Here is a 26,294-nt window from a genome sequence, read left to right on the forward strand (position 1 = left end):
GTTCTTTGCTACAGTCTGATACTGCCTTGCTCTTGGTGTTTTAAAGGGACCCCTTCCTTGGCAAAAGGAAGAAACTGAAATGCTCTGAATTATTCCTACAGACCTGTGGGATTTGGCCCATAGAATTTTAGGGGAAAAATTGGGTTTGTGATAGTTAAAATTTTAGGATTGTCACACAAAAATTCAGATTCCTTTCTTTGGAAATAAGCAGTGAGTAAGTCTGCAGTTAAGGGCTCACAAGCCCTCCTGGCAATCACAGGCTTCCCTCTTTAGCAAGGCCTCAAGAGGTGAAAATGATGTCTTGCATACCATAGTTGCTGCTACTTGGAATTATTGGGTGGAGTAAATGAGAGAGGGAAAGACATTTGGGGAGTGAATATTAAGGCAGTGTTTAAGGCTGGAAGGGTGAAATTGAAGACCAGAGAGGATCTGGTGAAGCAGAAGTGAAAAAGGTAGAAATTCCCCTGAGGATCAAAATGTGTGATGGGCTTCCCTGGCAGCTCAGATAGTAAAGAATCTGCTTGCAGTGTGGGACACTGCTTGCACTGTGGGTTTCATCCCCGGGTTGGGAAGATCCCCTGAAGGAGGGGATGGCAACCCACTCAAGTATTCTCGCCTGGAAAATCCCCATGGGCAGAGGAGCTTGGTGGGCTACAGTCCACGGGGTCGCAAAGTCAGAAAACTAAGCACAGCATAGAAGGAAACACGATATGGTCTACGTGTTCCCAACAAGTTGATACGTCATCTCCCATCGTGCCCTCCAGGAACAATGGGGAATCTTAGGAGGTTATTCCCCTCCACACAGATTCTATGGACCATTTGCATCAGGATCATGTTAAACCTTGGGTTCCTGGGACCAACTCCAGACCTAGTGAGCTAATCACTAGGACCCAGGAATCTGCATTTTGACAAACCATCCTGGTCACTGTCATGCAATGAAATGCTGGGAAACCACTGTCTATAGAGTGTAAGTGTCTGGTGAGTGAGTGAGTGAATGAGTGAAGTTGCTCAGTTGTGTCAGACTCTGCGACCCCATGGACTGTAGCCCACCAGGCTCTTCCGTCCGTGGGATTCTCCAGGCAAGAATACTGGAGTGGGTTGCCATTTCCTTCTCCAGGGGATCTTCCCAACCCAGGGATCGAACCCAGGTCTCCCGCATTGCAGGCAGATGCTTTAACCTCTGAGTCACCAGGGAAGCCCAAGTCTCTGATAAATATGTGTAATTTGAAAAAACAAAACAGTGATTCTCAGGCAGTCCACTAGGAAGAGGGAAACAAGCTCTCTGGCTAAGAAACATTGATCTAACATTTTCAACTAAGGATAATGAGGTCCTGAAGACAGGAAGAGGAATATCATCTATTGAGTGCTAACTATGCAAGGCCTTGTGCTAAGCAGAAGGTTTAGTTACCTAATTTAATTCCATAGCTTCATAAGGTAGATGCTAACCTAGTTTTACAACTGAGACAAGAGGCACTGAGAGGCTAACTTCTCCAGAGTTGGATTCAGATCCAAGAACTGCCGTTCTTGACTTTGACTAGTCATTTTCTTCTCTGCTGCTGCACAGATGAGCAGAGAGGCCACTACTCACTACTGGACAGCATGTCCTGCAAGGGCCTCACCTTCCTAATCCATAAAGTAGGTTGTGGGTGTGGTGCCCTGAATGATTTTCAAGATACTCAAATCCTAACTACAGTCAGTCCTCTGGTTTTTCCCCCTCCTCTGGCCACTTGCAGATGGGTTCAAACTGCAAAAGACTTCATCTCTTCTTTCCAAATCATCCCTGCCATTTATCTTTTCTACCTGTCACTCAACCTTAGTTCCTAAAGCTCTTGGGAGAGAGAGTCCCTAAGCAGAGAACCCTCAACAGCCTCAGTCCTAGAGCTTCTGCTCAGAGAAATGTGTCCCCCCCACTCCCCTGTTCATTCTCAGTGCCCAGAGCTGGGGTCTCCCCAGTATCACCACCTCCTTACAAGGACATAGTAGCCTAAGAGAATACTTCAGATCAAAATAGCGATCTGCAGTTTTCAAAGGTTTTTACTTACATGATCTAATTTGGTCCTCACAACAGGCCTGCCAGAAAGGAGGGATTATCTAATTTTACAGAAGGCTCGGAAACAACATGGCCCCTTAACAGCCAGTTGGTGACGCCAGGGGGGACCTCCTGCCTCCCTGTGCTCTCTTGGCAGGTGCACACAGTCTGCCCACCGATGTGCACTGGATGCCAGAATCAGGTGCATTTTCATCTAAGCGTTCAGTGTCCTTGGGTGGGAGACAGACAGTGTGGGTGTTGATTAGCTGTGAAACCAGCACCAACTGTGTTAGAAACAGTTTAGAAAAGGGGAAATGGAGAGGTCAAGAAAAATTGCATCAATGGGTGCCAGGGCTGGGTTGCATTAATCATCCCAGCACTGTCCCTTGGTGGTCCTGCACCCAGTATTCCAACAGTCAACCCTGAAGTGGGTGATGGTGGTGGCGGCAAGTGACAGGCAGAATGTTTTTGAAGAGGTCATTGCTTACACTTCACTAGCCCAAGAGGACTAAAGCTCCTCTGGTATTTACTCCCCCTCTTTATGGCTAATTTGAAACAGTCTAAAATTGGAATCCAGCACCTAGAGATAGAGTGAGGTGAGCATGCAGGCATGTTCACACAGCCGTTTAGGGACGGGTTAACTTTACAAGCTTCCTGAGGGTCGGGGATCCTTCTTATCCTTCAAGATTCGGAGGGAAAGAGAGAAGGAGGGAAGGCTGTGACTCCATCAGGTAATGGGTTCAAGGTTTACCCTTTGCCCTCTGCCTACTCAGCTAGGGGTTCCTGGAAGAATGAGGTCGTGGCGCATTTCGAAAACCTTTCCTCCGTCAACCCCGTTCAGTTCCCAGGATGCAAACATTTTCTCAGGTGCCTGCAGCCTCCCTCCCTCCCTCCAAGGAGGTAAAAAGAACCCAAATCCCAGAACTCCCCATTTTCTCACGATCCCTTGGCTGCAGTACCTCGGCTAGGAGGACAGGATGGTCACTGAGGGGGACAGTCAGACATATTCCGCAGAGCATACTCCGCTTCCTTCTCTGCCTCGTTGGATGCCCGGCTCCGGAGTAGCCCGCCTCCCTGTGCGGCACCTCCCGCCACCCCCGCAGACACATGGGCTCTCGACTCGCCGCCTCCGCTTCCTCCTGTTCTGAGTCTCCCCGATCCCGCCGGGCGGTGCGCTGCGGGGCGCGGCGCGTGGGCGTGCTGCGGGGCGACCATGGCTGTAGACTGTTACCTCCGGTTCCCACAGTAACAATCGAAAGCCACGGTTGCCCTGGAGACGCGGGGGCGGGGCGCGCGCTGCTGACGGCACCACGGCAGCTCGGGTTGGGCTGACGTCAGGACCGCGGGGTGGGGGGACGGTGGGGGACGGCGGCGGTGCGGGCGGGGGCCGGTGCTCGCTGCAGGGACGGGGCTCTGGGCTCTTGGCTCTGCGAAGTGCGTGTGGGCCTGCAGCCCCTCAGTAGCCCCTGGGGACCGGGGACGGGAAGGCCCAATGGCGGTGCCCGCGCTGGATCAGCACCGCGGACAGAGGCGGCGCGGGCAGCGAGCGTGGGGCTGAGGGATCTTCGGGGACCGAGGGGCCGGGGGCGCGGCAGGTGGCCGGGTCCGCGGTCCTGAGGCGGGGCCAGGCGTCGGTGGCCGTGACTGGAGACTGTTACTGAGGGCGGCCCGGGCAGTAAGCAGTCTAGAGCCAAGGTGCCGGCGCGCTGCCCGGGCAGGATGGCTCCGTCGCCCACAGCTGGGGGCGCTGCTGCTCTTCCTGCCCCGCGTCTCCAACCCTTCTCGGCCCCGGCGCTTGCGGACAGGCACGCGGCCCTTGACGTCAAAACACTGTGACGTCAAAGATGTCCCTGCGGAGAGGCACTTCCGGCTGCGGGGAGCGGAGAGGGGCGGGTGATGGGGGCGGGGCGGGGCAGTCAGGCCGAGGCCCCGCCCCCGCCTGGTCCTGAGAGGACAGCTCCTCATGCAGAGGCGGGAAGTTGGGGGCGCTGAGGGACCAGCTCGACGGGACGGGGAGGGGGCGCCCCGGCTGAATGAGGGGAGGGATCCCGAGGAACCTGCGGCAGGGGGGCGGGTAGGTGGGTGTCTGTCTCTCGCCGGCGCCCCAGCTCAGCAGACCGGGGGCAGCGAGGCTGAGTCACCGCTCTGCGGGGAAGAGAGGAAGGGGCGAGTCTCCTGGGGCGCCAGCACCTTCGTCCCACTTTCTTGGGAGGATGGCGCAGGAGCCCCAGGAAAAGCCGCAGGGACTCTGGTCGGTCCTCTGATCGATGCTCCTCCGAAGTGGTTGCGTCTCCATCCGGGCGCAGGCAGGTGCTGCTCGGGGTTCTGCGTACGCCTCTGGCTCCAGCTCCAGCAGTTGCGAGGGGACCCTCGTCCCCTCCACCCTGTCCCCAACCCCACCCCTTTGGGGCCCCTCTAACCTGCCTCCTGTGGGTCTCCTCCTTGCCTTCCAGTCCATGTCCGTGCATCGTCCATCTGTCGCCCATTGGTCGGTCGGTCCCGCTTACCTGTCGGCTGTGTTGCGCCCGCGCCCGCTCGCCTCCCGCAGCCCGGCTGGCGCGGCGGCTTTTATAGGCGCGCGTAGTACTCGTGCGGCGGCTCATTCATGCGGCCGCGGCTCCTACACACTGACGCGTTGCCGACGTCAGCAGGGAATTTAGGAAACGGGAAGAGGGGCTATTTATAGTGGCGAGGCGGGGGGGTGGGGTGGGGCGGGGTGGTGGGGACTGAGGCGATGAGGAGCTGGGAAGGGGAGGAGGGCGCACGGAAGCAGGAACGGGGAGGGGAGCTCGCGCCCCCCCGTACGGGTCTACAAGGGGTTAACTTTCCGGAACTGCGGGCTAGGGGCCAGGGAGAGGACAGTGCAGGGAGTGTGGCCAGGCCCATTATAAATGTATTCACTCTGGGACATCTGGGAGCTCAACCCCAGCCCACCACCCGGCTTTCCAGGGTCCTCACCCAGTAGCCCCTACTCCCACTCCTCAGTTCCTGGACCCGACGGCTCTGTTACATCACTGGATGCCCCGCGGTGGTGGCGTTATACCCCTCAAGGCTATTGCGGTGTCGTCACCCTTGGGCGAGGAGGGGGGAGAAAAAGCTGGACCCCCGGAGGGGCCTCTGACATCACTTAAAACGGTGGTGTCAGGGACATGAGGGGAGGAGGGGGATTCCAGGGGGTTGTAGGAGGAGGCTGGGCATGGAAGAAAAGGCTCAATGGGAATCCAGGAGCTGGAGACCCAAGGGAAGGGAGAAAAGTTGAGGAGAGTGGCTTGGACTCCCCAGAAATGAGCAAGAGGGTGCTCTATGGGGGAGGTGGGGGAGAGGTGGGAGGAGAAGGGAAAGGAGCCTCAGTAAGTGGAAGGGAGGAAGACCAGACCACAGTTTCAGAGCCTGACTCCCAGCAAACCTCATTTAAGACCCATCTGTGGAAGGAGGGACATTGACAGCTCAGCAGAGAAGAGTCTGGGGGGAGGGTAGCTGGGCTGACAACCCTTCATGTAGGAGTAAGAGCTCCTGTAGGTCAGAATTGGTAAGAAGAGTCCATGCTATATTAGGCGAAGTTCTCCTGGACAGGAGTAGGGAAATGAATGAATGAATGGTCCTGGCCAAGCCTAGCTCAATCAATTGAGGAAAGTTCTAAACGAGGGAGGGGAGTGTGTTCAGAGACAGGAGCTGGGTTAGGGTGGAGAGAGGGGAATGCCAGGCCAGGCCAGGTGGAACTAGGGAGGGAGGGAAAGGTCAAAGATTAAAGGCAGCTAGGCTGGGGGCAGGTATGTCAGACCCTTCCATACAGACGTAAGGACAGTATGAGGGTAGGGACTGGGGGAGCAGGAATCTGGGGAGATTGTTAAAGAAAAAAAACTGGCACCGGGGACCCTGGGGTGGGCCTACAGTGGACAGACGCCACTGCACAGAGACCGGGCTGATTGGATCCTTGTGGGGCTAGGATGTGGCCTCATCATGGGGAGAAAAGATTACAGCAGAAATGGGGTCAAAGAGGTCCTGCATACCCTTTGCCATCTGGCCACCTAGAGTTCTCTATTTTTGGCCTCCAGCCTTTGTCCTACTAGTTCTCTTCCCCAGGAATGTCTTCCTGCCTGGGGGAGAACTCCTATTCATCCATCAAAGCCCAGATGTAAGAGCACTTCACAGGAGTCTTCCTGCCTCCCTGCCCAGTACTCTATACACTTTTCCACCTCAGTGCGGCAGCACATCTCTCTGCCAAGATGTCGATGGATGTCCACCTCCCCCTGGAGGCTCTCAGCTCCGGACCCCACCATTTTCATTCTTGGAACCTATTTCCCTAGTGAGCACCTTAGGGCGGGGGTTAGGGAGACGGAAAAGAGGACTGTGATCAGATGCACCCAGAACACAGAGTGGAAAGAGGGTAAAGACTCGGGACGCAATGGGTGTCAGAAGAACCCGTGGGGACCAGGAGCCGCCTTCTGACTGTTGAGGAAAGGGAGCCTCTGGGGGGCGCCCGAGACCTTGGTGTCTGGGACCGCGGGTGGCCGCTCCGGCGGCCCCTCAATGAATGACTCAGCCACTACCTCTGGCGGGGGGATGGGGGCGGAGGATGGCGCGGAGCCGGGGGGAGATTGGTGAACGCGGCCCCCACGGCCCAGCGGCCCTGCGCGGTTGCTAAGCTTTCCAAGGCCTCGGAGAGACGCGATCTGGGCGAACCTCATCGGTTACCATGGTAACTCTGCGCCCCAGCCTCTCGCGCTGGGCGGCTGAGGGAGGCGCAGCCAATCAAAAGCTGCAGGCGTTCTTGGGGACCCACTCCTACCCACCAAGTGTGGGCGGGGGTCAGGAGGTGCGGGGAAGAGGCGGAGCGTGGGCTGCGGAGGCCCACTCAGCCGCTGGCTGCCGGCCTGATGTGCTGGGGCGGCGCGGGGACACTTCCGGAGTTAGCTGTGCAAGCGCCCGCGCTCCAGCGCCCGGTCTCCTCCCTCCTAGAGGGGGCGTCACCTGAAAGAACTGGACCTTCACGTGGGGTGCAGGACCTTGCGGGGGATCCCGGGCTGCAGGCCCTCCTGTGACTTTTCTCTCGAGGAGGTCGCTCAAGCTGGTCGTCCCTCAACACAGCTCACACGGGAAATCTGGGGGCTTGGGTCGCTTCTGTGGGACCCCCAAGAGGCGCTGTCCAGCCATTTCCAGTCACCTTTCCTGGGTTCCATGTAGAAGCCTGCAAGTTCAGGGTGGGGTTTTGGGTACCACCTCTGCCCAGGTGATGGAGGGCTCTATATGGCAGTACCCTGAGTATGACAGAAAGCCGGTTCTTGGACTCCAGAAGGGGACAGGTGTGCGTCTGCAAACATGCACGCTCACGGGTGTCAATGCATGGAGAGGGTCTGGGTGCAAACGGGTCTATTCTGTGCATACCTATCCCACGTGGCTGAGTGAGGTTGGGTGTATTGGGGGGCCGGTGTACAAATGGAGAGTGCCATCCAGGGATATCTAATGAGAGACCCTTAAGAGCTTGTCTATCTTCTTCCTTAGGATTTCGGAAGCCTCCTCCCTTCCACTGCCCCTTCCTTGAAGGCCGGACTTATCTGAATTGGGACGTCAGAATTTAGAAATATGTACACAGGAACATTCAGCTCAAAACCCCGGTTTTTGTGGGGCTCGAAGGTCCGGGGCTGGGGCCTCCAGGTGGACACATCTGGAAGGCTGAATCTGAGAACGGGCCCCACTCCTGGGTCCACTTCGGCATCTGCGAGCCTCCCTCCATCTCAGGTGCGCAGGAAGGAGGCCGTGGCTGTGCCGTGCAAAGTAGCGCACGGCCGCGAGGTGGCGCCATAGCTGCAGCAGCGCCCGCCGGCCCGGGCCGCTCCAGATAAGAGTGTGCGGAAAGCGCGGCGGGGCTGAGACGCGACCAGGACGCGGGGAGGACGGACCAGCAGGACAGACCGACCGGGGGCCCGGCGGGCGGAGGGCAGCGCAGCGCAGCCACGTCCCCCCCTGGATCCGCCGGCAGCCGGGCCCGGGGCTTCCGACATGCCCCCCAGGTGGGTCCTAGGGCTGGGGACGGGGGAGGGACAGGGGACCCGAACAGCCCGGTCCTCGCGCGCTGGCCGCCTGGGGCGCATCCTCCGGCGCTGGCGCCCCCAACGCGGCTGGCGTTCAGGGCTCCGGGTGTCACCCCTAGAGGACTCAGGACCGCCGGGCCGCTGCTCTGCGCCGGGTTCACGGCGGGGTCAGCGGCCCGGGGCCGGCTCTGCCCGCACATGGGCTGGAGAGGCGAGGGGAAGGGAAGGGGAGCTGGCGGGCGGGGCTGGCAGGGGCGCTGCCCTGGCACAGCGCGGCGCCTGGCAGCGGGGCGGGTGGGGCGCCGACTAGGAGCTGCCACCGCCGCGGGGAGGGAAGCCCGGCCGGGCTGCGGCCGCAGGTAACGGGCCGCGCGCGAGGCCCTGGGGACTAGGCAGCGAATGGGGTCGGGCGGGCGAGCGGACGGCCGGGGAGCTCAGGGCTCGGTTCAGGCCCGGCGGCCGCTTGGCAGCCGAAATTGGGGGCCGAGAGGAAAAGCTGGGAGCCGAGGGACTGGGGCTGGCGCGCTCCTCCCGGCCTGTCTGAAGTTGGGAAACTTTTCCCCAAGTTTGGGGCGGCGGAGTTCCCGTGGAGAAGGGGCCGAGGGGAGCCGGGGAGGGAGGCGCCGGGCCCGCGAATGCAGAGCGGAGGCCGAGGCCGGGGCCGGGACGCGGGTGGGGCGCAGGCCAGGGTCAGGGCCGCAGCCGGCTGTATGCCGTGCCCGCCCGGGGCGCTGCCCCCTCCCTCCCCTGGGAGCTGCGTGGCTCCCCCCTCCCCCCCACCTGCTTCCTGCCTCAGCCTCCTGCCCCGATATAACGCCCTCCCCGCGCCGGGCCGGCCTTCGTGCTCTGCCCGCCACGGCAGCCGCTGCCTCCGCTTCCCGCGCCACGGCCGCCGCCCGGGGCCCCAACCGAGGGTCTGACAGCCCCCGGCCAGGGCGGCGGCACGGCGGGCACCGCATTGCCCTCCTCCGGACCTCTTCCCCCAACTGGGGCAACTTCTCTGGAGGCGGGAGGCGCTTTTTCACTCGGCTCCCTTGTATCCCACTTGGGCAAACTTCTCAGCCCTGAATGACTTTTCCTGAAGCGGACATTTTCCTCAAATCGGGTAACTGTTTCCACAAGGGTCGCTTCGCCGGAACAGTTTTCTCCTCGGAAGCCCCCAGAACCCAGGCAGAGTGCCCGGCTGCATCCGGGCCTGGGGGTGCCGGCCAGCCTGGCCTCCTCTCTGCCGGCTGGTCTCGGCTCCTTCTTCTGGTCTAGGCCGGCCGGCCCAGGCGCCCACTCTTGGAGGCCGCGGATTCTCCGCCAGTGCCCAGGCCGCCGTGCTCCATGCCCCTGCCCCTGCCCAGCTGAGGGGAAGGGGAAGTGCAGGGGAGAAGCGCCGGGCTGGGGGCAGGCAGCCAGCGCTCGGTGCGGCTCTGACCCCGCCGGTGTGTGTCCCCGCAGGAGAGTGTGCTGGGCAGACGATGCTGGACACGATGGAGGCGCCCGGCCACTCCAGGCAGCTGCTGCTGCAGCTCAACAACCAGCGCACCAAGGGCTTCTTGTGCGACGTGATCATCGTGGTGCAGAACGCCCTCTTCCGCGCGCACAAGAACGTGCTGGCGGCCAGCAGCGCCTACCTCAAGTCCCTGGTGGTGCACGACAACCTGCTCAACCTGGACCATGACATGGTGAGCCCGGCCGTGTTCCGCCTGGTGCTGGACTTCATCTACACCGGCCGCCTGGCGGATGGCGCGGAGGCTGCGGCGGCGGCCGCCGTGGCCCCGGGGGCCGAGCCGAGCCTGGGCGCCGTGCTGGCCGCCGCCAGCTACCTGCAGATCCCCGACCTCGTGGCGCTGTGCAAGAAACGCCTCAAGCGCCACGGCAAGTACTGCCACCTGCGGGGCGGCGGCGGCGGTGGCGGCGGCTACGCACCCTACGGGAGGCCAGGCCGGGGCCTTCGGGCCGCCACGCCCGTCATCCAGGCCTGCTACTCCTCCCCGGCCGGGCCTCCGCCGCCGCCCACCGCCGAGCCGCCGTCGGGCCCCGAGGCCGCTGTGAACACGCACTGCGCCGAGCTGTACGCCTCGGGCCCCGGCCCAGCCGCCTCGCTCTGCGCCCCGGAGCGCCGCTGCTCCCCGCTCTGCGGCCTGGACCTGTCAAAGAAAAGCCCGCCGGGCTCCGCGCCTCCCGAGCGACCGCCGGGGGAGCGAGAGCTGCCCCCGCGCCCAGACAGTCCTCCCAGCGCCGGCCCCGCCGCCTACAAGGAGCCACCGCTCACCCTGCCACCGCTGCCGCCGCTGCCCTTCCAGAAGCTGGAGGAGGCCGGACCGCCTCCGGATCCGTTCCGAGGTGGCGGCGGCAGCCCGGGATCCGAGCCCCCCGGCCGCCCCGACGGGCCCAGCCTCCTCTATCGCTGGATGAAGCACGAGCCAGGCCTGGGCAGCTACGGCGACGAGCTGGGCCGCGAGCGCGGCTCCCCCAGCGAACGCTGCGAGGAGCGCGGCGGGGACCCGGCCGCCTCGCCCGGGGGCCCTCCGCTTGGCCTGGCGCCGCCGCCGCGCTACGCGGGCAGCTTGGACGGGCCTGGCGCGGGCGGCGACGGCGACGACTACAAGAGCAGCAGCGAGGAGACGGGCAGCAGCGAGGACCCCAGCCCGCCCGGCGGCCACCTCGAGGGCTACCCGTGCCCGCACCTGGCCTACGGCGAGCCCGAGAGCTTCGGCGACAACCTGTACGTGTGCATCCCGTGCGGAAAGGGCTTCCCCAGCTCGGAGCAGCTGAACGCGCACGTGGAGGCGCACGTGGAGGAGGAGGAGGCGCTGTACGGCCGGGCCGAGGCGGCAGAGGTGGCCGCAGGGGCCGCCGGCCTCGGGCCCCCTTTTGGAGGCGGTGGGGACAAGGTGGCCGGGGCCCCAGGGGGCCTGGGCGAGCTGCTGCGGCCGTACCGCTGCGCGTCGTGCGACAAGAGCTACAAGGACCCGGCCACGCTGCGGCAGCACGAGAAGACGCACTGGCTGACGCGGCCCTACCCCTGCACCATCTGCGGGAAGAAGTTCACGCAGCGCGGGACCATGACGCGTCACATGCGCAGCCACCTGGGCCTCAAGCCCTTCGCGTGCGACGCGTGCGGCATGCGCTTCACACGCCAGTACCGCCTCACAGAGCACATGCGCATCCACTCGGGCGAGAAGCCCTACGAGTGCCAGGTGTGCGGGGGCAAGTTCGCCCAGCAGCGCAACCTCATCAGTCACATGAAGATGCACGCTGTGGGCGGCGCGGCCGGCGCGGCCGGGGCGCTGGCGGGGCTGGGGGGGCTCCCCGGCGTCCCGGGCCCCGACGGCAAGGGCAAGCTCGATTTCCCCGAGGGCGTCTTTGCAGTGGCGCGCCTCACGGCAGAACAGCTCAGCCTGAAGCAGCAGGACAAGGCGGCTGCGGCCGAGCTGCTGGCTCAGACCACGCACTTCCTGCACGACCCCAAGGTGGCGCTCGAGAGCCTCTACCCGCTGGCCAAGTTCACCGCGGAGCTGGGCCTCAGCCCCGACAAGGCGGCCGAGGTGCTGAGCCAGGGCGCACACCTGGCCGCCGGCCCCGACGGCCGGACCATCGACCGTTTCTCTCCCACCTAGTGCGCCTCTGGCCTCCCTGTGGCCCCGGGCGCGCCCTCCGGCGGCGCCGGCGGCCACCAGCAGGCGGGTGCCCCCCACCTCCCCGTGCCCGGACGACCTTAGCAGCCGCGGCAGCGTCGCCACAGGGTCGGCGGCCTCACCTGGCCTCACTGCTTTGTGCCTTAGCCCGGGGGTGGGGGTAGGGGTGGGGGAGGAAACCCCGGGACGGGGGTGGGTTGGGGGAAGGGAGATTTATATTTTTGATATCAGCTTTGACCAAAGGAGACCCCCGGCCCTTCTCCGCCTCTTCCTGTGGTTCGTCGGCCCCCACCTCCCGGCTCCGTGCTGCTCTTGTGGGGGGAGGGGTGCCACTGTTGGGGCGCTCCCAGCCCTACCTCCGGCCCTTGCGACCACACCCATTCTCACTGTGAATCTCCCCGCTGGGGTCGGAGCGTTGGGCAGAGCTGGGAGCGGGGAGGGGACTGAGCCGGCCGGAGGGCCCCCCGCCCCAGCCCCCGCCCGCCCCGGGACGGATAATGTGAAGTTCCTCATTTTGCACAAGTGGCACTAGCCCCAGGGCTCACCTTTCCCGCCCTCTGGAGTCAGAGGGCTGAGACGGCCCTGGCCTACCCGGTCTCCCACGCCCGCGGTGGTCCCCCCTCCCTTCCCTGGGGCCCCGGACCATATTTATTGCATGCGCCCTGGGCGGCCCCCCACCCCGAGCCCAGGCTGGGCTGGGCTGGAACGTGGTCTCTTTAGCTCCCTCCTCCTCGTTTGTATATTTCCTACCTTGTACACAGGCTCTTCCAGAGCCGCTTCCATTTTCTATACTCGAACCAAACAGCAATAAAGCAGTAACCAAGGACCCTGGACCCAGCGGCTCTCTTTGCCCTGCACAAGGAGCTGGGTGGGGCGCACGGGGGTGGGTGCTGGGGCCAGAAGCAGCACCCTCAGACAAGTGCAGCGGCTTGGACCTTCCCTCCCCATCCCCAGAGACAGGTCAGCAACAGTTCAGGTATGTTTTATAACTAAAAATTTATTCAGGAAACAAAACCAGGGCTGCAAACGGAACAGAAAGGAGGGATGGGGGTCTCCCACCCACCCAGTCATTAACCTTCATCCTGGAGAAGGGATCTCAAAGAAGAGGCCAGGGACCCTATACCCCAAAGCCCAGTCTTCTGAGCCCTGTACCCTCAAATCATGGGCTGTGGCTCTCCTGCTCCCCATCTTTCTGGCATAGTCTTGGGCTTCGGGGAGGGCACTGCCTTGTTCCCATCATCTGGGCAGGCTGTGTAGTCAGTCAGGGGCCTCTGGGGGACTTCCCCACTGGTCCCATTAAAATTGACTCCTGGCTTCGCCTCCAAATCCTGTCTTCCCCTAAGTCTTCCTCCAGCCCTGTCCCTGGCTTGAGGGGAGAACACAGTCCCGGTAGGAAGCCTCCAGAGGGAGACTGAACACAGGTGCCAGCTAGAAACAACAAAAAATTCCAAGCATAGCCAGAAGGCCCCTGCACCTTCCAGGGCAGGGCTAGAAATGAATGGGGTGCAAACCCCAGGTCAGGCAATGCTCCTCGTGGGCACTGGCCTGCCCTACCCTCAGACTAGTCTGAGCATTGCTCAGCACAGGGGCCTGGAAAAGGAGGTCAGGGGCAGGAAAGCTACATTAGGTTCCTGCCACAGGTACCACAGCAGAGTCAGAGAAACTCCATGGCAAGGGACTGAGGGGCCAGGAAGGTGAGAGGGAAGGACTAGAAAGGGGGGAGGAGGGGGGTGGCTCAGGAGGGAGAGAAGGAGGGGGAGTTGGGAAGAAATTTTGTGAAGCAGGAAGACAGCAAAAGGAAGGCCACTGAGGGGAGAGGGAGCAGGCAAAGGCAACCCAGGGGGCATGGGCCTGAGCGGGCAGAGGGCCCTTCCCTACAGACCCATGACCAACTGAGGGGAGAGCAGGTGGCAAAGCACAGGGGACCCAGGCGGCAGGGCCGGGAGAAGAGCAGCGGGGCGGGGGGAGAAGAGGTGAGGGCCTAGGGCTGCTGTTCTGGACATGGTGTTCAGAACCCAAATGGGGTCTCTGGGGGTCAAACAGGCATCAGGGACCCTGACAGACCTCCTGGGTACTCTCTTCATGACCAAGGCCTCTTGGACACTTTCGGGTCAGGGCTTCTGAAGACTGAGGGGACCCATGGTTTCACCTGCATCTGATGGAAATGCTAACCCCGCCCTGCGCCATCTCCAGCTGAGAAAGTGGCTGCATCTCCGGGCTAAGAGGCCTTCCGCTGGCCCTTGATCTGGACAGGGGGAGGGAGAAAGGCTGGGCATGGGGCGGCCCATCTGGCTTGCCCGCCTGCCATCACTGCAGCCAGCCACCTCCCTGCTAAATCCTGGCAGCCCAGGAGGGTCCCAGCACTTCCGCCCACCCTTAGGAGGGGCTCTGTGAGGAGCAGCTCCCCCACAGCACGGCCACGGCGTGGGTTGGAAGAGGATGGTTTATTGTCTGGGTGGACTGGTGGCTCAGGCGCGTGGGCGTCTTCTGTGCTACACCGGGCACCTGGCGGCCTTCTCAGGAGCGCTTCCGTGGGGGGCGGCTGCGCCCCCTCAGCCCACCTGGGCCCACGTGAGGAAGGCTGGGATGTCCCGCACAGGCACGTTCCTGGTCAGCGCCTTCACACGCAGGTTCCGGTCGTCCGTCAACAGCACCACCTCCCTCAGCAGCCGGATGGGCTCCTCTGTGGGCACGAGAGAGCACGGGGACTCAGAGAGCAGGACGTGGAGGCCCTGGCTGCCTCTCCTCTTCTGGAGGGGAAAGCAGTCCGGGGGGCTCAAGGCCAACCATTTCTTGGCCCTCCCACAGGGCCTTTCCCTCACGCAGACCATGAGCAGAGGGCGCTCCTCCCCTGCGGGCTGAGGGAGGGCCGTCACGGGCCTGGGCTGGCCTTGTTATGCACTCCTGCCCCCGGCATGGGACTGGGCCGCCTCGTGCCCTGTGAGCCCCCCAGCCGGCCAGCCTCTGCAGACCCCTCTTCTCAGGACTCTGAGCTGAGGCAGGAGAAGCAGCCTCCTGTCCCTTCTGACTGCAGGGCTAGTTCTGGGCTCATAAGACTCTCTTCTGCATTATCTTGCCCGCCCCAAGGCCAGTAGCCTGATGCTTGAGGTATTCAGAAGTAGGAAATGCAAGATGGAATATGAAACGTATCCAGGGATCCCAGGATGTGAGGAGGGGTGCTAGCTCTGAAGAGAGGAGGGCAAGGGTCCCCCGGCAGAGGCCCCTGAGGCTACAGCCCAGAGATTCCCACCACTGAATAAAAGTAATCCACGTCTGTGGTATAAACCTTTTAAGCACAGAACAAGGAAGGTAAAGTCGATTGTCCCCCCGCCGCCCCGTGAGCTTCCTCATGTCTCTGTCTTGTCCCAGGGTAAGCTGTGTATGTTTCCAAAATTTCTTTATGCACATTTACAAGCATAGATACTTGTCATATAAGCTTTTTTCCTGTAATGCTACAGTCATACTAGCTGTACTTCACTGAAATTCTAAAGATCTTTCTATGTCAGCACAAACAGCGCCTTCATTCCTTTTAGATGACCTTTTTTTTTTTTTTAAGCAGGATGTCTTTCCCCCAAATTCCTTAACCTTTTAATACTAATGTATCGGGGAGAATTTAAACTGGGGTCAAGGACTCTCACAAGTGATATCCCACCCCCGCTAAGGTCCCCCGGGTGGCAGGTCCACTCCTCATCCCCAGGCAGGCAGGCAGTGAGGCCCAGGAAATGTCCTGCAGGGCTTCCTGACCACGGGGGCCTGGCGGGGCTGGGGGACTGCAAATATCCGTGTCAGACCTGAGCAGTTTCAGGCTTGCCAGCTCCAGGCGGGGAGGCTGCGAGCTGGCTGTCAGCCTTGGGAGGAGTCTGGGGGAAGAGGGAGGAGAGGCTCGAGTAGTTGATGGTGGTGAGAGAAGGGGAGCGGCGGAAGGAGGGTGTGGTGGGAGGTGAGCGGCCATGGCGGACTGAGAGGGCGAGGAAGGCGGCCGTGGGGAGAGGAGATGCTCTGAGACGCCCAGCAGCTCGGGGGTGTGTGGGCGGGGCGGGGTGACGGGCAGTGCCCTGTGGGGCTCGCAGCAGGCGGCCCGGGTCTGTCCATGGCCCCACTGCTCCTGCCCTGGGACTCAGACCAGGCGAGTCCCAGGCCTCACGGCAGCCAACCGAAGCCCGACGTTGCTGGCAGGGGTCTGCAGGGGTTTCTGTGGATACTTTGAGACATTTTGAACAATAAACATCCTCTGTTTTGACACTGGTAACTTCACTTTGTTAGAAACCAGAGACTGTCATCCTGTCAGGCCCCATCCGCCATAATCCACATGATTTTAAAATTCAACATCGTTTACACATAAACATTTGGTGATGGTTTCTCTGTGAATCTGACAAGTTAATCTGCTAAGAATTCACACTGACAAATGGGGTTTGATTACACCAGCCCTTGCTGATGTAATTCTGATAGGGGCGGTCCCCAGGATGCCAATGGGTTCCTGTAGGCTGTTGGGGGTGAAGTGGGGGCTGGGGAGACTAGGGCCAAAGCCAAAATGTGTCTCTGCTGAGAAAGAAACAGCTCTGAGGCTGGGTGGGGCCACAGCGGTATCTGAACCGTACTTCCCAACAAGGCCTTCTGCAGTCCGGCCGACCTTGCCCTCAGAAGGTGCCCCTCCAGGAAGCTGCCTGGGAGCAGAGCCCCACCCCTCCGCTGGGCTCAGCGGGGCTCCTCTTTGCCCCCTGAATGCTCCGGATCTGCCCCTTAGGGACGGTGCAGGCGTACCACGTAGCTGGGGCCCTCTGAGGAACAGCAGCTGTGGGCGCGTCACCCGCCTCAGGTACAGGGCTGTGGGCGGCATGGGCGGTGCTGAAGCGGCGCGAGGAGGCTGGAGGGAAAGCAGTCCCGGGCCCGCCGGGCAGCAGGGCGGGGAAGCCAGCAGAGATGGGCTGGGCGACCTCAACGCAGAGAAGAGGACAAGAAGGCTGCAGACATGCAGACAGGAGACCAAGAGCTGGGAATTATCAGCTGTGCAGATGACACTGAGCTGGAGAGCCTAGGGATTCCTTCCCGAAGAAGAAAGGGCTGGAGTCCCAGGAGCCAGGAGCAACACCTGAGCCTCGCTGACTCTCAGAGGCCAGCTCAGGCAAGAGACAGTTCTGGGATGAGGGTAAGGTGCTCAAGCACCCCGAAGAGAGTCTCTGACTTGACGGGCTTCTGCTCACCAAAAGGGTTTTGAAAACCTGGCTGAGGGCTCCATCTGCAAGGTCCCACCTGCCTCCAAAGTGCTAGGTCACACAACTAGAGAGACAGGAAGAGAAGGACCACTACTAGTTGGGGAAGTACTTCCACCCTGGCCTGATACAGGGTAAACATTCACGGATGAACTGAGAGGGTGAGCATGGCCAAGGACAGGGAGGTGGGGCCCTAGGGACCGCTAGGGACTGTCCTCAGCGGCAGAGGGCTGGGCTCAGGAGACCATGGCCGGAATAAGCTACAGTGAATCATAAAGACATTCTTGCTGTCAGAGAACTCACTGAGGACCCAAGAAAGGAAATGGATGCATGCAGAGCGGGAAAGTTCACTGCCTGAAGCCCAGCTTCCTGGGCGAGGCCCGTCCTTAGCTGGCTGAGGTCCACCTGAGGCTGGGGGAGTTGGGGGTGGGGTCTGACTTCCAGCACGGGGTGGTGTGTGTTGGGGAGGAACTGGGTTGGCCTCGGGCTTGTATCAGGCCTCATCCCTGATTTGTACACTTCCCAGGCCAGAGTCAGGGAAGGGACCTAGGGCTGAGGCAGGCAGGACGAGGTAGGGAGGGAAGGGAAGGTCCTGAGGGGGAGGGAGCGCACTACCTTTGTTGGTGGGCATGAAGTCCTTCGCCTTGTCTTTACAGTAGTGGAGACAACAGGAGAGGATCAGGTCATCGTTGTTACCCTGGAAGAAGACGGGGGAGTGCCGCTGGGGTCACATCTCAGTGGCCCGCCCATCCACGCCCTGGACCTGCTTGGCCAGGTCCCACTGTGCTGTGAGTTACCTGGGGGACAAGGAACCCCCTCCTGGGCCTGGATGGCGGATGCCCCCTATGGGCAGGAGGTCCAGGCTGGGGGGCCTGCCTTGAGCCCCTCCCTCCCAGGGCCCCTGTTCTGAAGGCTGGCTCGAGCGCTCCCGTTTTGCCCTGGGTCTCACCAGCTGGCCAGTGATGTCCTCGCTGCGGAAGGCGATGGATTCGAGTTCATTGCCACGGCTGGTCAGGGCCCGCAGGCAAGAGTCCCGACTCTCGAATCGCCGCTCGAGGAACTCAATGGACTTCCGGGCCTTTTCCTGCACCACGCGGGCATAGCCCCCGGCCCGGTGGTCTGTCTCCTGCCCCTTGGCTAGGCCGTCCAGCTCATTGATCACTGAGGAGACACAGTCCCACAAGGAATCAGCCTCAACAATCATGTCTGTCTTGTCTGTCTGCGCCCGAGGCCTTGCTTTCGCAGGCAGCTTCTACCCGACCCCGGAGGCCACGTGGCCCCACAGGAGTCTTCCTATGAAACTGGGGGCCCTTGGCGGGCAAGAAGTGCCCTCGATGTTCCAAGTGTTCTCTCCTTTTTCTGCCTCTTCCCCTGGGCCCCACCCTTCTCCTGGGAGGAATTTACAGGGATTTTCTGGAGCTGCTGTATTCAGAGAAAGAAACCTGGCCCCTCCATCACATTCCTCAGTTATAGAATCAAATCAAGAGGGTCCCTCAGGAGAGGCAAGGGTATGCAGCAGCTAGAGGGAGAGGGGCACCCTCCCTCATCCACCCGGGCCCCCAGCTGTTCTATGCCTGTCCTTGGCAGAGCGCGAGGAGGTCACGGGGTGGGAAGTGGGGTCACGGCCTCACATGCAGGGACCCTGCTAGTCCCCTGAACCATCCCCTTGGCACTTCGACCTCCTCTGATACTGCACGTGTGTGTGTGTGTGTGTGTGTGTGTCTGCCTGCCTATGTGTCTGGGACACGGCTTCATTTTCTGGTGAAGATTCTTTCCAAAATTCCAGCCAAGAGCCTGAGGTCAAGTGGGAAATATGCACTCCTTGGGGGCTCCGGGGAGAGTTTGGGGTCTGAGGCCTCTCCTCAGCAGTGATTCATGGCTCGGGGAGTCGGCGTGAGCATGCTGTTCCATGGTGAGCCTGGCACTCACTGTCTGGGTATTCAGAGACACTTTCTGGAAAGGGCCCATGTGGGAAGACGAACACACACACACACACGCACACACACCCATGCCTTCAGCAACCTGAAGCTGCAGCGTCCACACGATGTATGGCTGAGGTTGCGGAGTAGTGGTGGCTGAGTGTATGGTACACCAAACAGAACATCAAACGTGAAAAACTAGTATTCTATCCCAAAATCTGCTTTCCTGCTTCCAAACTAAACAGGCTTCAAAGGGGAAGCTTGTTTGTGCTTCTGCACCAGGCGGGGCTTCTTGATGCTGGGGTCAGGCCTAAGGAGCATGGAGCAGGTTAAAGAGCACAAGAGACAAGCGGGGAGGCTGTCGGCTTAACCCTCTGTGCTCTGGGCACAGGGCAGGGGCCCGCTCTCCTGTGACAGAGCTGGCATTTCCCGGCGCCCCTGAGGGTTGACTATTCTATAGCTGCCGTCTCCTCTGGGCCCCCTTATATATTTGCTCCCTCCCCACATAATCTGGTTTCCCCCACTGGCCCATAAGCTCACCAAGGGCAAGGGCTGCAGCTCTGCCTTTCATGGGCGCCCTTGGGAACAAGGAGACGGAGCACATGGTGGGCCCCATCGGTGCTGGTGACCAAGAACTCGTCGGGCTGGGGTGGTGTCTGAGGCTCCTTCCAAGACTTAGGTGAGCAGCCTGAGACGTGGCCGCCTCTCAATCACCCCATTTCCTGACCATCCAGCAAAGAGCACCCGATTCACTTTCTTATTCCTGAAAATCTCCTGGGCAGGAGGGCACACGGACTTGCTCTCCTGGAAGGTGCCCCACCCGGGACCCGGTGAGGGCAGAGGGGTGGCTCCAACAACACGAGGGTCTGGCTAGGCCCTGGGCAGACAAGCTGCTCTACTTCTGAAGAACAGAAAACCTTCCCGTGGGTCTCAGGGCCTGGGCTGAAGAGGCTCTGGCCAGGCCACATGGGGAGGGGGAAGGAAGACAGGGAGGGTGGAGGCGGGCCGAGGGCCGCTTCAGTGCCAACATTCTCAGGTGGTGCTAACGTGTTTCCCACAACCCCCCAGGGTTCTACAGCCTCTGCAGGGGCGGATGTTTCCTGCCCTTTGTTTCCACCCTCATCTGGCACTAAGACACTGGGGACTGGGAGGGAAGGCCCAATGGAACATCTTGGCATGGATGTCAGAGGTGGCTTGGCAGGCAGACGGCCAGTCTGGCAGACCGTCCAGAGGCCAGGGCTTCCAAACTTGCTCCAAGTGGCTGCTGAGAGGGGACGTTAAGCAGCCCTAGCTTCCCAGTCGTCTTCCAGACCCCCTCCCTCCAGAGGACAGCTCTCGGCGCTAGTGGCTGTATGAGCTGTACAGACAGAAGCCCGGGGCCCCTCCTGAAGCCGACCCACCACAGGGCTCTGAGAACCAGGGGTGTCTTAGACAGTCCCTGGAGATGGCCCAGCTGGGCTCCTTCGTCCTGAGGGTGGAAGCGCGCGAGCCGGCCCTGAGACGCTGACCCTGTACCAGCAAACAGCGACCAGACAGTGGTGAGGGCCCAAGTGGCAGGAATCCACAGGCGGGAGCCACGGGCTTGTGCTGGAGGGCCTCCATCGGCCTGGCCTTGGGGTGACACTGGCCAGAATAATGCTACCTCGAACCGACAGAATGATCGTGAAAAGCTACGAGCCCATCAGACCAAAGGCATCTAACCACTTCAAAATCCTCCCAGCCTCCCTGCCAGACCACCCAGCAGCACTGCCGTTATCTGCCAGGGCTGAGTGTTTACCAATAACGGGAACCAGCTTTGCTGTTTTACTGCGAGCTTTATAAGGATAAAAACAAGGGCTGGGCTCGGGCAGCCTCTGGTTGCTGGGACACAGGAGTCCATTTGCTCAAGCAGTTTAAGCCACGGATCAGCCATAATAATTCGAACTGCTTTGATTATTAAACAGTCTCCCTTGCCCCACGCATTCCCAACTTCCCTGCAAATCCTGTCTTACACACACGGCGGGGCTCTGCCTGCGGGGCCCCCGGGCTGCGGCGCGTGCGCGCAGAGGGGCCTCGCTGCGCATGCGCAGGGCGGGCCCGGCCCTGACTCACCGATGAGGGGCACCACCAGGATGTAGCTCCTGCTTTCCAGCAGCTGTGCCAGGCTGGCCAGGTGGTCAATGAAGCCGTTGGTGTCTGGTACGAGGAACAAGGGTCTGATCTCGAGCTCCATCTGCCTCACGTGACTCTGGTCCTCCAGGACAGCCTACGGGGACACAGAGTGGTGGATGAGCAGGCCAGTGCCGGGCAAGCCCGGGCCCTGACTCCTCCGTGTGCATCAGCACCCTGCCCCCTCAGCCTCAACCCCTGCTCCAGAGGGACAGCCAGCCCCCCGTGGGGCTGGCCTAAGACAAACCCACGGAGACCAAAGGCTTGGGGAACAGGGTGTGACTAAAACCCCACGTGGGACTGAGAAGGGACCCTGATGGCATTCAAAATAAAGGGGCTCTGAAAGGAAGACCTGGGGCTAAAAGTCAACAAGGCTCAGGAGAGTGGCTTCACACACGTTACTGAGAATACAGAAGGTACTTCTTAATCTAGATACTTTAGACACACACATATACTCAGACAGAATTTGTCATTTCCACTTACTTCACTATGTAGTTAAGAAAGAAAGAAAAAGAACCACCTCAAAACCTATGCAAAAAAAGTGATGCTGACAACTAATAATTGACACCACCGTCTCCCAGAGTGGCAGGAGTCCACACAGAGGGACAGATGACATCCCAAGTCACATGTCTGTAGAGAACGCCGTCTGGACTGACGAGAATGAAGACCGTCTTCCCCTGAGCAGCCGGGTGCTCCCTAGGCAGGGGTCGTCTGTGTTCCACCCGTGCTGCTTTGCCACAACTCTGCACAATCTATACTGCTTGTTTACTTGGTGTTTTTCTTTAGATGGACTTCAAGTCAACTCGCTTTTGTGGCTCAGCAAATAATATACGTGGTATCGGGAGTCTGAGCGCCCAGGCATGTTTACCAGTTCAAGCTGAATTTCCGCAGTAAGGAGTCAGTGTGTCTCCTACGCATCACTAAAAAAACCCCTCGGGCAGCACCAGTGGTCTGGGCAGCACACCTCGGAAAGCTCATGGCCTGGAGCTTGTCAGTCTTCCATGTTCCCATCTTTCAGGGTCACTTCCAAACCCATTTGGAAAAGCCCAACTTTCTCAAGTCTGACAGGGCACGCGTGGCGGAGGCCCTGGGAGATAGGCTCTGGGTCCACCTGTCACTAGGGGCCTGATCACCCTCTGGCTGCTTCGTCTTCTGGGGACCATGGCCAGGAAGCAAGCTGGTTTGTGGGCATCTGCCCAGACCCCGTGCCCCCATGTGTGGAGCTGGAGGACACCAAACCAAGCCTGGCAGGGGCCCGGCGCGCCAAGTCCCAGCCCTGTCCTGCCCTCCTGTGGCCTCCTGCCACACACCAACTTGCAGGCACACAGACACGAGCCCCAAGCAGGGGAGGAGATGTGCGTGCCAACTGAGATGGGGCCCATGGGCTGGGCCCTGGCCACTAACAGTCAGTGAGGAAGGTGTTCAGGTTTCGCTGGCAGTGACAGTAAAACTGAAAGGGCATGCCTCCGAACGCCGGGGGTGGCGCCTCTGTGACCTGCTGGGGACCTTTCCCTTTGAGTAAGTCACTGCTGCCACTGCCACCAGAGCTGGTGGAAGGCACAGGGCGCCGGCGGGCATGAGAAATGTGGCCCAGGGGCTTGCCTGCAGTCTCCTGCGGCTCTCACTTGGGGAGGGAAAGCACCTGGCCTGCGGGCCACCTTCCCAGGAACCCGGGTCCCCGGCCCTCGCCCTGGGGCTGCCAGCCAGTGGGTGACACACATTCCATCGAACTCAGCCTGGGCATTTTAAAAATATTACTTCTCAGTGTGAGTGAGTCGACACAGAATACATGTGATGGCGTGGGTATTTTGTGAGGACAAGAAACGGTCCCCGCTCAAGCTCAGCAAACACCCCAGCCTCTCCTCATGGGTGGGGCTCCAGCCTCTGCTCCCGTCACCCCTCTTCCCAGGTCTCAGGGCTCTCTAGCTGCCTTTCCACTGCCAGGAACGTGCTCTTGGTGTCCCGGTCCCCCAGACCTTTGTCTTTCTCGGTGAGAAGCGGCAGGATGAGCCCTCTTGTCGGGTTTGCCTGAGGATGGCATCTCTGCCGCTGCCTCCCCTGCATAGACCCGTCACGTCTTAGTTTTCCTGCCTCCAGAAGTGACCCTCCAGCCCTCAGGCTGACCCTAAGGAAGTGGCACTGGCTGCCCTTTCTACCCTGTGGGAACAATGAGCTCCCAAGACCTCGGACCAGCCTTCCTCACCGGGGGGGCCCTTAGGCCAGGTGGCTGAGGGAGGCGGGGGGCTGAGCCTGCTTGGGTGTTTTGATGACAGGACGGAAGAAAAATCTAGGCACAAGGTCCAGGGAAGCGTGCGCCGTCTGAGTTCCTTGAGTGCTGGCTCAGGGCCAGAAAGGTGAACGGAGGCCATGGCGTCGTGGGGAGGTGGCAGCCTGGCTGGGTCCCCGGGGTGGGTGGGACCGAGCTGCTGAGGGTGGTCGGGGCTGTGCCGCTACCATCCGGTCCTGGGGATACCCGCGGACAACTTCCCTTAACCTGGTTTCTGCACAGTGACTCACCGCACCACTGCTTCCTGTTCCCCACATGCCCTCCTGGGTCTCAGGAGATTCGATGAAGCTGCTCCCCCTTCTTTTGGGGATACCAGTAGGCCTCTGGGGGGGGTCATGCCTGGGTCATGACACTAGCCCAGGCCCCTTAAGAGAATTCAGACGAGGAAGGATTGGGAATCGCAGGCCCTTGTCTGTGGGTGTCGGTGTTTCCGGTCCTCTGAGTGGCGCTGTGTGTGTGTGTGTGTGTGTGTGTGTGTGTGTGTTTAGCATTTGCCCTCCCAACTTTTCCAGATTTTACCCGTCAGATTCCTGGCAGCTGTGCACGGCGCCTGTGCCGGCCGTCACGTCCCACTCTGATCCCTGGGTCGCACGGTGAGAGAAGGACACAGGATGCGCAGGGAGTGAAAAAGTGATGTCGGTGGGGTGAGTGCCAAGTCCCCACTCAGAGCCATGGGACGCTCGGGGAGAGGGGAAGCATGCTGTCGCGGAGTTCAGAGGCCGGTAGTGAGATTTATTTTTGTTTGTATGAGCAAAAAGCTGCAGAAGCCTCTGGTGGGGGTGAGGGGGGCGCAACTGGAATGCTGTGATTCAGACAGACTGGCCCTGGCCCGGAGTCAAGTGTGCTGACCCGGAAGGAGAGGTCCTTAGGAACCCTTCTCGTTGCGGCGAAGGCTGGGCCGCAGTGGTCCTCTGATGCAGAGCTGGGAACCCTAGGGAAAGCGTGGACATGCTGGATCAGACCAGGGGTGACAGGGACCATGAAGTCATCCAGTGTGAAGAAGGAAAGAAGCTAACTGTGTCTGAAGGCACTCAGTAACCAACTTTCTCTGAAACCCAGAGGCACCCTGGCGCAGGCTAGTGGGGACCTGGGAGGGGGCTGGTCCACAGCGACATCTGAGGAGGAAGCTACAGGGCCGGGGTCCCCAAGAAGGGCTCCTTCACAGGTTAAGTTCCTCCTTCGACGTGCTGGGGATGACTGGGGGAGGCTGACCTTTTTAGAAAGTTGAGACACTGAGAGTTACAAATAAAGGCACCGCCGTTCACATGGGAGTCGTGGAACTGGAGGAGCTCGGGTCACAGAGCAGCGCCAGGTCAAGAGCAGACCTTCCTTCTGCTCAGGGCTCCACAGGGACTGCAGCCACAGGCTGATGGGACTGTTGATCCCTGGGCCTCTCTGGCCAGACCAATGTCTTCACCAGAAATGAGAAGTGTGGTAACACAACGAATTTCCACGCTCATCCTGTGTCTGAAAGTATCTAGCTAGATGCCTGATATTAGTAACAGCCAATTTCAGTTTCCGTTCTTCCTGCCCAACTCCATTTTTCACCTTTTATATATCCAGTGGGGGTGACTATCTGGGGCAGCCACTAGGGAGCAGAGCTGGGGATGGCGAGGCGGTGGACTACTGATCTCTGTTATGAGATTCACGGTGCTCTTTTTCCTTTAACTAAAGTTATATGGAATATTTAACTATTTAAATTTAAGTGGAGGTATTTAAAAAAAAATTAAAAAACCTGGAAAAATGGGAATGAAATATAAACTAGGAAAAGCTGGTGAGATAACCACCGGCATTGCAGGCAGACATTCTTGTTTTTGGGGACACACTGTGCAACATGTGGGGTCTTAGTCCCCCAACCAGGGGCTGAACCCACGCCCTCTGCAGTGGGAGCTTCCAGTCTTATCCACTGGCATTCCTTCCTGAGCTGCAGAAATCCATGGGTGCAGATACTGCATCTGCTCCACAAAGCAGCCTGGGTCACTGGCTTCCCTTAGCATCTTCATTGCAGGGGGGTTGCTCATGGGAACATTTCTGCGTAGGATCCCTTCTCTGGATATTCAGAGTCGGTACCACAGAGCTTAACATATACTTGCCGTCTTTTTCAAGGTTATAATTATGATGACTTGCCTGCTACTTCTTGCTGCCCTTTCAATGGACAGGGAGTGGCAGGGCCAAGCATGCCAACCCTGGGCTTGCTCCAAGCAGCAGCCCAAGGGTATTTTGGCCGAAAAGCCTGACCTCTCTCAGGATGACAGCCCCCTGTGGATGCTGCCGGAGCCAGAGAGGTGCAAGTGGCTGAAGCGAGCTCTGGGATAGGCGTTTGCCCAGCTCCACGGGCTGCTGTGCCTTCCTGTCCTGGCGTGAACGTGCCCCTGGCCGGGTAGTGCGCTGGCTCCCGCCCCGTCTCCGACAGTTAGGAGCCAGGGCTGAGTGTCCGCCTTCCGCTGGATTCCATACAGGTGTGGGGGCTCTGTGTATGCCCCATTGTTCCACAGCGCCGCCCCCCGCAGCTGGGTGGCAGTGTGAATGGGCTGCAACTATATTTAGCATGAAACTCCTGGGGCCGTCACAAAGGAATGACCGCATCTTCAGGAGGGTGGGTGGGCGGGAAGGGGACAGGGGAGCAAAGCTATTTTCAGAACACATGTCATTGCTGGCTACGGAGCAAGGCTGTGGCCATAACGCCGAGGGAAACAATAGCTGTGGCCAGAGGAAGAGCCTGTTATGTTTCAGGTGGGATGTTTGCAACTGCTCAGGAAACCTGACCCCGCCCGACAGCAGCACAAATCACAGCAGAGCCTCGTGGAGGCAGAGAGGAGGCGGGGGATTCACAGGGCCAGGGTGAGGTGCCAAGAGGCCACGCCTCGAGCCCGGAGGAGGATTTTCAGCAACTGCTGTGCCCTGGGGGCCTGGTTAGGAATGAAACACTTCTGACCAATTTCCCAGACAAACCAGGCCCCCTGCTCTGGTCTCTGACACCTCCCGAGAAGGGCAATGGGAACAAAAGGAACTCGGCAGAAGGCAGCAAGGTGGGCACAAG

At 60.3% G+C, this 26,294-nt stretch overlaps 2 protein-coding genes across 4 annotated transcripts in view; one reads left to right on the forward strand and one right to left on the reverse strand.

The window, feature by feature from the left end:
• The first annotated feature begins 7,887 nt into the window (after nucleotides 1-7,887).
• On the forward strand, nucleotides 7,888-11,828 carry HIC1 (HIC ZBTB transcriptional repressor 1). Its single transcript, XM_052658213.1, has 2 exons — nucleotides 7,888-8,040; nucleotides 9,508-11,828. The coding sequence occupies exon 2, from the start codon at nucleotides 9,528-9,530 to the stop codon at nucleotides 11,670-11,672; it is 2,145 nt and encodes a 714-aa protein (XP_052514173.1). The 5' UTR covers nucleotides 7,888-8,040; nucleotides 9,508-9,527; the 3' UTR covers nucleotides 11,673-11,828.
• Nucleotides 11,829-12,673: 845 nt separating this feature from the next.
• The window catches only part of SMG6 (SMG6 nonsense mediated mRNA decay factor), a 199,441-nt gene continuing 185,820 nt past the window's right edge, over nucleotides 12,674-26,294 (reverse strand). For 2 of the 3 annotated variants that reach the window (XM_052657343.1, XM_052657344.1), the window contains exons 16-19: nucleotides 20,911-21,064; nucleotides 17,850-18,061; nucleotides 17,516-17,597; nucleotides 12,674-14,373 (exon numbers count right to left, since the gene is read on the reverse strand). In XM_052657343.1, the coding sequence (XP_052513303.1) occupies nucleotides 14,243-14,373; nucleotides 17,516-17,597; nucleotides 17,850-18,061; nucleotides 20,911-21,064 (579 nt within the window). In that variant the 3' untranslated portion in view covers nucleotides 12,674-14,242. Of the gene's footprint in view, nucleotides 14,374-16,524; nucleotides 16,968-17,515; nucleotides 17,598-17,849; nucleotides 18,062-20,910; nucleotides 21,065-26,294 lie in introns of those variants that run through there. The other variant, XM_052657345.1, reaches the window with a different exon arrangement.

This window comes from Budorcas taxicolor, chromosome 19 (genome assembly GCF_023091745.1).
Source record: "Budorcas taxicolor isolate Tak-1 chromosome 19, Takin1.1, whole genome shotgun sequence".
Taxonomy (NCBI): Eukaryota; Metazoa; Chordata; class Mammalia; order Artiodactyla; family Bovidae; genus Budorcas; species Budorcas taxicolor.